Source organism: Elgaria multicarinata, chromosome 6 (assembly GCF_023053635.1).
Source record: "Elgaria multicarinata webbii isolate HBS135686 ecotype San Diego chromosome 6, rElgMul1.1.pri, whole genome shotgun sequence".
Classification (NCBI taxonomy): Eukaryota; Metazoa; Chordata; class Lepidosauria; order Squamata; family Anguidae; genus Elgaria; species Elgaria multicarinata.
In genome coordinates, this window is record NC_086176.1 from 112,772,609 (window position 1) to 112,784,788 (window position 12,180).

General features: G+C 44.6%; 1 protein-coding gene across 1 annotated transcript in view; it reads left to right on the plus strand.

The window, feature by feature from the left end:
* Positions 1-7,715, plus strand: part of RIT2 (Ras like without CAAX 2) — a 274,138-nt gene extending 266,423 nt beyond the window's left edge. Inside the window, exon 5 of the mRNA XM_063128711.1 lies at positions 7,488-7,715. Within this exon, the coding sequence (XP_062984781.1) occupies positions 7,488-7,715 (228 nt within the window). The remainder of the gene's footprint in view (positions 1-7,487) is intronic.
* The last annotated feature ends 4,465 nt before the right edge of the window (positions 7,716-12,180 follow it).

The window sequence follows — 12,180 nt, forward strand, 5'->3', positions numbered from 1 at the left end:
ATAATAATAATAATAATAATAATAATAATTTTATTTATTTATTACCCGCCTCTCCCTTTAGATCGAAGTGGGGAACAACATTAGAACAGGAATCAATACATCTTAAAAATTCTTGATTTAACATTCATCTGAATGGGCCTGCTGGAAAAGGCTATTATTATTATTATTATTATTATTATTATTATTATTTATTTATTTATTTATATATATAGCGCCATCAATGTACATGGTGCCGTACAGAGTAAAACAGTAAAACAGCAAGACCCTGCTGCATAGGCTTACATTCTAATAAAATCATAATAAAACAATAAGGAGGGGAATGCACCAAAGAGGCACAGGGTAGGGTAAAACTAGCATTATAAAAGTCGGAACAAGATCAAGTTTTAAAAGCTTTAGGAAAAAGAAAAGTTTTTAGCTGAGCTTTAAAAGCTGCGATTGAACTTGTAGTTCTCAAATGTTCTGGAAGAGCGTTCCAGGCATAAGGGGCAGCAGAAGAAAATGGACGAAGCCGAGCAAGGGAAGTAGAGACCCTTGGGCAGGTGAGAAACATGGCATCAGAGGAGCGAAGAGCACGAGCGGGGCAATAGTGTGAGATGAGAGAGGAAAGTCTTTAAAGCTGCCTTAAAATCACACAGAGAGTTAATTTTATGAATCTCCTTCGGCAGGCTGTTCCATAGTCCAGGGGTGACAGAAGAAAAGGTCCTCTGGGAAACTGTTGTCAGCCTAGTTTTAGCTGACTGAAGAAAGTTCACCCCAGAGGACCTGAGTGTGCGGGGCGGACTGTATGGGAGAAGGCGACCCCGCAGGTAACCAGGACCCAAACCATGTAGGACTTTAAAGGTAATGACCAACACTTTGTACTTTGCCCGGAAACTAATTGGCAGCCAGTGGAGTGATTTTAATGTTGGGGTAATATGCACACCCCTAGATGTACTCGTGACCAACCTGGCTGCCATATTTTGAACTAGTTGAAGTTTCCGAACTAGGTACAATGATAGCTCTATGTAGAGCACATTGCAGAAACAGTACTCATAAAAGGGCTTTTATGCAAGATTGCATGTGTAAATGGTCCATTTATGCCTGTAATCTTGCGTAAATGTCCGCTTTAGGGATGCCGCTTGCACAAATGGGGCTTTACGAAAAAAGGCCAAGCTGCCATTTTTACACACAATGGCAGCTCGGTGAGGTATCAGGTGGCCATGTGTCACTTGCCAGGTGCCCGCTGACCACCCATTTGGGGTCTAGAGAATGCTGGGCAACCCAGACAAGACATATTTTTCTCATTTGGAGTAGAAAAAAATGGGAAGTTGTAAAAGCCCACATCAAGGGAAATTATTTTTGGGTGGAAAAGAACGTGGTTTGGTACTGAGGATAATGATGATATATCATGCAACAATGATTTGGATTGAAAGGCAAAAAACAACACATATCTGTTTTTGCAGATAACTGGCCCCAACATGTAATGCTTGAGGAAAGGCAAACAAGAATAGTGTTTGGTTTCATATATACTCATGAACCTTGGGCGGGATTGTATGTTTTGACTCCAATCACTCGTGTATACATGGCAGGGAGTGGAAGCGAGAATGTGATTCAACAGCTTAGCCTCCAATTCCACTGGCTATCCATGTGAAGGTACTACACATGGAAAATCAAATTCTCATCAGGTCAAATCATGTAGTTTGTGCCTGCATTATATATTTATAGGAGCTGAAGAGCCTTACAACGAAGGTGAAAGAAGAAAGTGCAAAAGCTGGGTTGCAGTTAACCCCCCAAAAAACCAAGATTATGGCAACCAGCTTGATTGATAACTGGCAAATAGAGGGAGAAAATGTGGTGGCAGTGACAGACTTTGTATTTCTGGGCGCAAAGATTACTGCAGACACTGACTGCAGCCAGGAAATCAGAAGACGTTTACATCTTGGGAGGAGAGCAATGACAAATCTTGATAAAATAGTTAAGAGCAGAGACACCACACTGACAACAAAGGTCCGCATAGTTAAAGCAATGGCATTCCCCGTAGTAACCTATGGCTGTGAGAGCTGGACCATAAGGAAAGCTGAGCGAAGGAAGATAGATGCTTTTGAACTGTGGTATTGGAGGAAAATTCTGAGAGTGCCTTGGACTGCAAGAAGATCAAACCAGTCCATACTCCAGGAAATAAAGCCAGACTGCTCACTTGAGGGAATGATATTAAAGGCAAAACGGAAGTGAGAAGATAGGATACCCTGGAGAAGATGCTGATGCTAAGGAAAGTGGAAGGCAAAAAGAAGAGGGGCCAACCAAGGGCAAGATGGATGGATGATATTCTGGAGGTGACGGACTCGACCTTGGGGGAGCTAGGGGTGGCAACGGCCGACAGAAAGCTCTGGCGTGGGCTGGTCCATGATGTCATGAAGAATCGGGATATATATTTCTGGATGCTACCGTGCTCTCATCCCATATAAAAGAATGATCACAGCCCTATCATCCCATCCCTTGTTTACTTTATCATAGGTCTGCATGTTGAGATGTATTTTTAAAGCCTTTTTTGCATCCCTTTCCAATCATCAATAATGTTGTGAAGGCATCGCAATCCGTACAGCTTTATAGATTACAGATAATTTCGAAAATGTGCAAAATGCTTTTGGGGGGGAAATCGACCCTTAATCACTCTCCTTGATGATTGATGCTGAGATCTTTACAGTCTGTGTTAGACACGGAGTTACCGAAGGATGCTGCAAGGAGATCAGAGTGTCTTATGTGTTTGAGTCCTCGGGCCATTGTTCCTGAAACTTTTTTTTAGTGTAATATTGCCTTAAACTCTCCCATCAATCCTGCCCTCGACAAGAAGAAGCTTTGAGGAATGAAATGTAAGTAGTAAGGAAGTGTCACTTCTGAGCTAAGACAGCAGATGTGTCTGGATTTCTCTAATATTTGCCGTGTTTAAGTATAGATTGATTTAGTGGTCTCCTTAACACTAAGTCTATATAAATAAACACTGTTCAGTCTATGATTGTTGATGCATGTAGCTGGCAAGTGGAGGGACACTATTTTCTTGGGTTGCAGATCAAATTTGAGTTACAGATCATCCTCCTTTTTGATACAAAAATCGACATGTTTTAGGAGAGGTGACCATTCTTGACAGAATGGTCATTTCGGTACAATGGTTGGTAGAGTTTGGTCCTGTATAGGAAGAAGAAGAAGAAGAAGAAGAAGAAGAAGAAGAAGAAGAAGAAGAAGAAGAAGAAGAAGAAGAAGAAGAGAGGAGGAGGAGGAGGAGGAGGAGGAGGAGGAGGAGGAGGAGGAGGAGATTGTTTTAGGGGGCATCAAGGTGGGAGAGTGATGGGTTTGATTTTTTTTGAACATATGAAGATGCCTTAGACAAGTGATCCATCCAGAAAATTACTGTTTACTTCTCTGACAGGCACAAGTTCTCTGTGCCTCAGGCAGTGGTCTTTCTCCACCCTCCTAACCAAAATCCTCTAACACATGGATGAACAATGTTTTCAGCCCAAAGGGCCATGGTTGATGCTCGCTTGGGGGCTGCATGTACATGTGTGCGTGCACATACACACCAGTGACATAGGTAGTTCTTTCCTTGCTTCTAGGGCTCTTCTGTGCTCCCACCTCTTATAATAGTAGAATAGAGGACCAGAAAACCCAGGGGTCATATAGGAGAAACTGATCTTTCATAGTCATGTCGCAAAGAGGCTTTACAGTCATCAAAGTCACTTTGCCCAGAAACATAGCAGTAGCCATCTCCTTCACCCATCCCTATTATTGTGGCAGTGCCGGCAGCACCAACAGGCCACTCATTTTACATACGTGTCAGAAACTTATGTCAAATAACTATTTATTTCTTCGTTTGTTTATTGCATTTCACGGCAAACCACCCCTCTATAAGGCCTGCCAAGAAAACATCAGTGAAAGCTGGCATCCCTCCAAGAGTCAGTAATGACTCAGTGCTTGCACGAGAGGTTCCTTTCCTTCCATACCACCCAACAGCCAAAGTTTTCTGGCCCTGTTTTCACTGCCACCACCACCACAGCAGTGGGGATATAGTGGGAGAGGAGAGGGGCTTCCTCTTCCTCCTCACGTTCCTGCTATGGCAGCGGTGGCAAAGGTGGCCTTGGCTAGGGAGTGGGCACCCATACACTTGCCCGACTCAGCCCGTGCCAAGCCAAGAAAGCACTCGACAGCCTCGAACTGGCATCCAGGGCTCCAAGCCAACAATTTGTCACCCTGCTTCAAAGCTCCATCTGATGAGCATTTTATTGCACACTCATTACTGGGTACTCAGGTCCCTCACATGACGTCGTCTGCCTCCCGTGCCCCTTCTGGCCTTCCTTGCGGGACAAAAAACAAAAACCCTCATTAAGTCCATTTTTTGGGGGGGAAAAACAGAATTGCTGCTCTCTCCTGCTGTGTGCAGGAGAAGCAGCGCCATTAGAACATTGGACTCAATGGGCCTCATGCTTGTTGGGTACTTCCTCTCTTGAAAGAGGAAGGAACTTGAGGGAGGAAAACACAGGTGGAGAAGCGAAGGTAGGGAGCATGTTAATCTAGGGTGATCCTATGGAAAGGAGGACAGAGCTCCTGTATCTTTAACAGTTGCATAGAAAAGGGAATTTCAGCAGGAGTCATTTGTATGCAGGCAGCACCTGGTGAAATTGCCACTTCATCATAACATTTAAAGCTGCAGGAACTATACTAGAGTGACCAGATACAAAAGAGGGCAGGGCTTTAACTGTTGTGATGAAGAGGGAATTTCTCCAGGTGCTGCATGCATACAAATAACACCATCTGAAATTCCCTTTTCTATCCAATTGTTAAAGATACAGGAGCCCTGTCCTCCTTTCCATTTGGTCACCCTAGTTAACCCCCCTGGCGTGATGGAGCTTTCAGTCTCCAATCCAGCTCCCACACCATCCCTAGCCCAGCTGTAGCAGATACATTCTCCTAATCCGAATCCTGCCAAAATTTCCCTCCCCATTCCAGGGTGAAGGAAGATATAGACCTCAACAACAAAGGAAAGGAAGTTAACTGGACAAGTTTTATAGCTAATGAAAGGCAGCCAGGCTGAAAGACTAGCTTCAAGAGAAGCTTTGGACTGATTATCATTCCACCTGTGGTCTACTCATTCTTGTCATGGCAACCCCTTTGCCTCTAATGACCGGCAGCCTGTCTTGGGCCTAGCGTACTGATTGCCACGTCTGCAGGTGTGCGGTGCGCGGGGAGAGATTTATCGCTTGCCTGCTTGAGAGACGGGCCTCCAAATGTGCCAAACTGATTTAGCTGCTTTACTTAATGATACGTCTCCAAGCAAAAACACACTTCAGAGGTGAGTTTGAGGCTGTTCCGGCAAAGTTTGAAGGAGACGAAATCATGGTAGGGGAGTGATTGGGCATGGAAAAGATTTTCTTAGTCAAATATATATCCCAAGACCGCAGTTAGGGTATTGATGTGTTTGTTTGCTTACTTGCTCCCCAGGTGATGTAGAAAACTGAAAATTCCTGTCCAGTGAAACCCAGGGATTGGCAGTGCCTGACAGGCTGCACCCCACTCCTGGCATTCCTCCCCCTTTCCTCTGCGTCCTTTTGGCGGGCGGCAGCTGACCTTAGCATAGCGCTAGCTGTCTTTAAAGATGGCAGGTCATCCATCACTGCCTCCGTGCACTGTCAGCGTTCCATTTAATCTCACTCGTAATTTTCTGAGGGGAGGCTGGCAAAAGCCACAACCAGAATTTTAATGGGGTTTAAATAAATAAATAAATAAATAAATATCCCACATGCAACTTGGGAGCCAATATTATTTTATTTATTTATTTTTATTTATTTATTACCTTTTGATACCGCCCCATAGCTGAAGCTCTCTGTGCGGTTTACAAAAATAAATATTTCTTTGCTTTATGAGGTCATGGGGCTTCCCACATGTGGAAACTTTTCCCCCATCCTCTCTGCTTCTAGTACAGGGTTGAGGCCAAATGTGGTGTTGGGTGGTGTGCACACACACACATAGAATCAAAGAATAGTGGAGTTTGAAGGGGCCTATAAGGCCATCGAGCCCAAGGCCTTGCTCAATGCAGGAATCCACCTTAAGGCATACCTAGCAGCTGGACAGCCTTAAGGGATACCTTAAGGCTGTCTAGCTTTATCTTGAAGGCCTCTAGTGTGGGAAAGCCCATGACTTCCCTAGGTCATTGGTTCCATTGTCATACGGCTCTCAGAGTCAGGAAGTTTTTTCCTGATATCCAGCTGGAATCTGGCTTCCTGTAATTTTTATTTTATTTCTTTATTATTGCATTTATAGTCTGCCTTTTTTCTTCCAAGGAATCCAAGGCGGCATACATAATAATCCTCCTCCTCTCCATATTATTCTCACAACAACAACCCTGTGAGTTGGGTTGGGCTGAGAGTCTGTGACTGGCCCAAAGTCATCCAGTGGGTTTCCATGACTGAGTGGGGACTAGAACCCGGATCTCCCGACTCCCAGTCCAAGACTTTAGCCACTACACCACACTGGCTCTCTTGATCCCATCAGTCCGTCTCTCTCTCTCTCTCTCTCTCTCTCTCTCTCTCTCTCTCTCTCACACACACACACACACACACACACACACACACACAGAGCATAGTCATTGGGATTAGGGAGAGGCTGTTCACTGATGCATTTCCCAGCTATCATGCCAAGAAAGAAAGTGCATGGGGATTACTTGAGAAAAGAATTCTGAGGGGAGACATGATAGTGCTCTTCAAATATTTGAAAGGTTGTCACACAGAGGAGGGCCAGGATCTCTTCTCGATCCTCCCAGAGTGCAGGACGTGGAATAATGGGCTCAAGTTACAGGAAGCCAGATTCTGGCTGGACATCAGGAAAAACTTCCTGACTGTTAGAGCAGTACGGCAATGGAACCCATGACCTAGCAGGGATGCAGATCAGCTGGAATGTGGAGCCATGGCTTTCTTCCTAACTTGCACTGGATATTTGGCAGATGCCGACTTATGTGGATAGGATTTTGTGCTTATATAGCATTATAAATATTCCTGTTGTTTTACAAAATAACAAAGAGGTCCATGCTACAAGGTGCTAACAATTTAAAAGTGGACAAAGGGAACAGAGAGAGGAAGAAGAATGCAGTTGATATTAAACAAGCATGTGCATAGGCTTAGTTATAAAATTTAAAATGTGGGTGTGCGTAGGTTTAGCTATAAAACAGTTCACTGGATTAAAAAAGAAACCAGGAAACAGCTGGGCTAAGTTTTTGAAACACACACACACACACACACACACACACACACACACACTGAATTTCAAAGGCTTTTATGCAAGCTAAAAGCAGTATACAAGTGTTAACTCAAAGGTATGAACAGCCCATAACAACCATAAATGGGCCATAGCCGTAGTAGGTATATTTTGATGGCTTTTGTTGGGATGTGACCTGGCTAGGTCCATGGGCAATCCTTGTCTAATGCTTGCAACAGTTAAAAGAGCCTCTCTCATTTTTCTTGTAGATCTCCAGAGAAGAAGGCATGAACTTGGCCAGAGATTATGCTTGCCCCTTCTTTGAGACTTCTGCCGCCTTGCATTTCTACATCGATGACGTCTTCCACGAACTAGTGAGGGAAATCCGCAAGAGGGAGACCTCTCTGCCTCAGGCAGAGGGAAAGCTGAAAAGCAAAGACAGTCTGTGGCAGAAACTGAAAGGATCATTGAAGAAGAAAAAGGAAAGTCCATCTTGATGGTGCTGCCTTCAGTTTGGGAATTGCTCTGAGCCTCCTGTCCGTTGTGATTCCAAAAGGCATAATCTTATATGGTCTTATTTTTCAGGGTTCCTTTCACACATGGTCAGTCTTCTAACTTTGAGTGTGGTATGTGAGAGGTGGGAAATGGCCCCTCCTAATGTAATAGTAAAGAGAAGGTTGAAATGTATTTAATATGTTTATTCAGGGGGATGGGGAGATAGACTTCTAAAAGTTGAAAATGCTTCTCCTAGGACTTCCTTACTGTCAGTATCCTATCTGCATGTCCATCAGCCTCCAAATTTGTTTGCCATTGTGCACATTCCCCTCTCCTTTGGGGAGAGGGGCAATGTGGTTCCCCCTCTTCTAGAAACATCTCTGGCCATTTCCTTGGTCACCCAAAGACCAGATTTATTTATTTATTTATTTATTTATTTATTTATTTATTTATACTTATTTTTTAGGGCAACTTTAAGGGTGGGACCTTCTCAAGGCCCCATACAACAGAAAACACACACATAAAGTGGATACTCTAAAAATCAACAAGTACACATTCAATAAAATTCCATAAAAGCAGCTTACCAATATTAATCAAGAAAAAACCCAGGAAATTACTAATGAAACCAGCACTCCAAGAAGCTAGAAGAAGGCCAGTGAAAACAGATGGATCTTCAAATCTTTCCTGAAGAGTTGCAAAGAAGGGGCCTGAGGAACCTCTGGTGAAAACTGTCTAGAGATGTGGTTGGGATCACTGAAAAGGTCCTTTCCCTTGTAGTCATCAGCCTAATTGTCCTTGGTGGTGAGCAAGTGAGGCAGGCCTCTGTTGAGGAGAGCATTTGGATCTAATGATGTTCATCTCCCTAACAAAAGGAGATCTGTCAAGATAAACTTCTCCAAACAATTGGACCCATTTTGGCAGTTCTCTTTCTTACTAGCACAGAATTAGATGGGGGCCTGAGAGGTCATTTACTTAAAACACAGGGGGAAAGTGTGTGTATATATGTGTGGGGTGAGAAAGAGACACCTCTGATGGTCTCTCCTAAAAGTAAGACCCCTGCTCTCGGAAGACTTTTCTCTGAATTTCTCCAGACCCAAATGTGAAGAAAGTCCCCACCTTCTCAGCCAAAACATAGTGCTTTGGAAGCATGCCCTTCTGTTTTATATGATGTGAGATGATGTGAAAGCTCTTCTCTTCAGTTTTCATTCTGCGGTTGCTGTATCACACATGCAGTTAGCTCATCATATGATGATGAGTTTATACAGCAGGGGTGGGCAACTGGTATCCCTCTGAATGCTTTGGCTTACAACTCCTATTAGCCCTAGCCAGCATAGACAATGGTGAAGGATGATGGGAGTTGTAGTCCAACAACGTCTGGGAGCCACACGTTGCCCGCCCATGTTATAGTATGATGGACAAGCATCTGTGAACTCAACTTTGACCCCAAGCAGTCATCCTCAGCCCAGAGGAAGAAATCTCACAACTGAAAACCCTCGGCATTCCTCCTAGCTAATGAGATGGATTGCAAGATCCAGAAGCAGTATGGCTCTGTATGCTAGTTGCTGGGGAATTGGAAGGTGCTGTCATTTCTTCCAGCTTCCCATGTGCCCCTGTTTGACCACTATGCCAATAGAATGCCAGACTGCATGGCTCTTCATATGTTCATAAGATTGACTTACAGCAAAACCTTATACGTTGTCTACTCAGAAGTAAGTCACATTGGTTTCAATGAGGTTTACTCCCAGGTTAATGGCCATAGGATTGCAACCTTAATCATTTTGAGATTGCTTCATGTTATCAGGAGTCTTATCATGGAAGGGATGTTTACAACCACCATTCATTGCCATGCATTCCAACATTTTATACATCATAAAAGGAACAATCCACTTTCTCTGCAATATCCCTATTCTCGTACCAAGCCTCACTGTCTAAGATCCTAAATTACACATTGCTGAAATCTGATGTCCACTACATGTGTACTCTTTGCTTTTATTTCACACTGTTTTAAAGAAAAAGAGGGTTTTGTTCTTTCTTTTGGCTGGTGATGTACTGAAAATCATCATCATGATGCATTATTTTGTCTAGTGTTATGTCATGCTAATGTTCATAATAAAACCCGAGCCAATGTATTCCTTTTTAATGGTATAAATCTCTCATCATTGTGCATTTCATGAATTTTTCATTTGGTAAATCGGACGGATTTGGGCAACACTTGAGAAGGTCAGGGCTTGACTCAATGACCTGCCAATCATCACTCACCATTAGCTATACTGGCTAGGCCTGATGGCCAAACAAGTCACAGGAGCCAATATGAGGGCTTGTAGGAAGCCAGCTTGAGAAGTATACAGACATATTCAAAGTTCAAAATGGACCTCATCAACTGCACCAGCCAGCTGAGGTGTTGGACTGGGAGCCAGGAGATCCGGGTTCTAGTCCCCACTTGGCCATGGAAACCCACCCCAAACTCTGTAAACTGGCCCACCGTGATACAGATTGAGTTAAGCAAGCTAACAGGTAAGTGGGCCAGAATCCAGGTGTGGGGTGGGGGCAGCTGCTGAAAGTTCTGTGAACTTGACCCCATGGACGGCTCCCTCCATATCCCTAGAGTGTGAGCATTTACATGCCGGCACAGTAAAGCCTGCTCCTCACTGAGAGCTTATCTGGTGTGATGGTATGGGGTGCTGCAACCTTGATGAAGCCAAGCTGTTCTAGGCCTGGTTAGTTTCTGGAAGGGTAACTGCCAGGAAACCCCATGTACATTGATTCCTGCATTGAGCAGGGGGTTGGACTCAATGGCCTTGTAGGCCCCTTCCAACTCTATGATTCTATGATCTAAGACATATCTAAGACTGGAGAGTTTAAGAAACCCCAAAGGGATGGCTGGAACCTAGAGAATGGAGGAAAAAATTGGCAAACTACTAACAAGATTTATTTATTTATTTATTTTAAAAAGCATCTCCCAAATATCTCCAAAATGGAAAAAAGAAATAGTCATAAGGTAGGGGGCAGTAATTAATCACAGTAGAGTACTGAGGGACCGAGATTGTCCTTGGTAAATACAGCCCATCAGAGTGTTTGCACTAATGCCAAGCCTAATGTTCCAGAGCAAATAGCTCTCACTCTGAATTACCTTTGCCCTCAGTTCTCATTAGGTGCATGACAATATTACTCTCTGTAAGGAAAGAAGATAGGATTTCCATCACCACCACTGAAGCAGCACCCAATGGAGCTGCAGGAGGCTTTTGTCTGGGGCAGCTGCTATCTGACTGGATAGGATTTCCACCACTGCTCAAATGGTGCTGGGAACACTTTCACCCTCTACACCCTCTTAAATAAACAATCAACAGGTTGCACACAGGAAGGAGTGAAGTTACTGTGCCTCCATATATGGATGAATGAATCTAGCAGTTTTGGTTTCTCTCAGGCCATAGCTAGACCTAAGGTTTATCCCTGGATCATCCAGGGGTCAAACCTATTCATCTAGGTGACACACAGGGGATCCAGTGCTCAGGCAGGGGCGAACCCTGGATGATCCCAGGAGAAAGCTTAGGTCTAGCTGTGGCCCAACTCACTTCTTTCAGGTCAGACATCAGCCTATGGGGGATTAGGGTGATAAGTCTGCCTACAGACCTGAGTATTCCAATTCCTCCCAGAAGCCACCGTTTCAAATGTGGAAGGTCGCTGGCCCTGGCCCTAGTGCCACAGAGCTTCAAGTGAATGATCCAGGTTAGCCTGAGAGCCATCCTTATCCTGCCACTAGGGGGGAATCCACACATCGTTCCAAGATTGCTTCGTAGCGACCCCAGTGCGGCATGAAAGCAAGCGTGTAACTTGCCTTTTGAAGAGCCAACGAAGAGACGTCCTTCCCGCCACCACCGCCACCCAACTCCCTCCTCGCTGGCTGGGACGGAGAACTCGGGGGAAGAAGGCGGGGTGGAGAGCTTCTTTCGCTCTCAACCCCGCCTTCTTCAGGCAAGTTCTCCTCACCGCTCGGCGAGGAGGTCTGCGAGTGGTGGCGGCGGCGGCGGCAGGAAGGACGTCTCTTCGTCGTCTCTTCAAAAGGCAAGTTACACGCTCGCTTTCACGCCGCACTGGGGTCGCTTAGAAGCGATCTCGGAACGATGTGCAGATTCCCACTAGGTCACAACTGACAATCTGGACACGAGTGCAGTAGCAACCTCCCACCCATGGTCTACAGCAACTGGTGCACATAGGCATACTGCCTCTGATAGTGGAGGTAATATAGAGCTATCAGGACTAGGAGCCATTGAAAGCCTTCTCCAGGAATTTCTGTAATCCACCTTTTAAAGCCATTCAAATTGGTGACCAAATTCCAAAGTTTCAATATGCACTATGTGAAGAAGTACATCCTTTTTTCTGTCCCGCATCTCCAACTAAAAAGCTTCATGGGGACAACCCCATGAAGGAGAGATGGAGAGAAACATCTCCCTTTCCACATTCTCCACA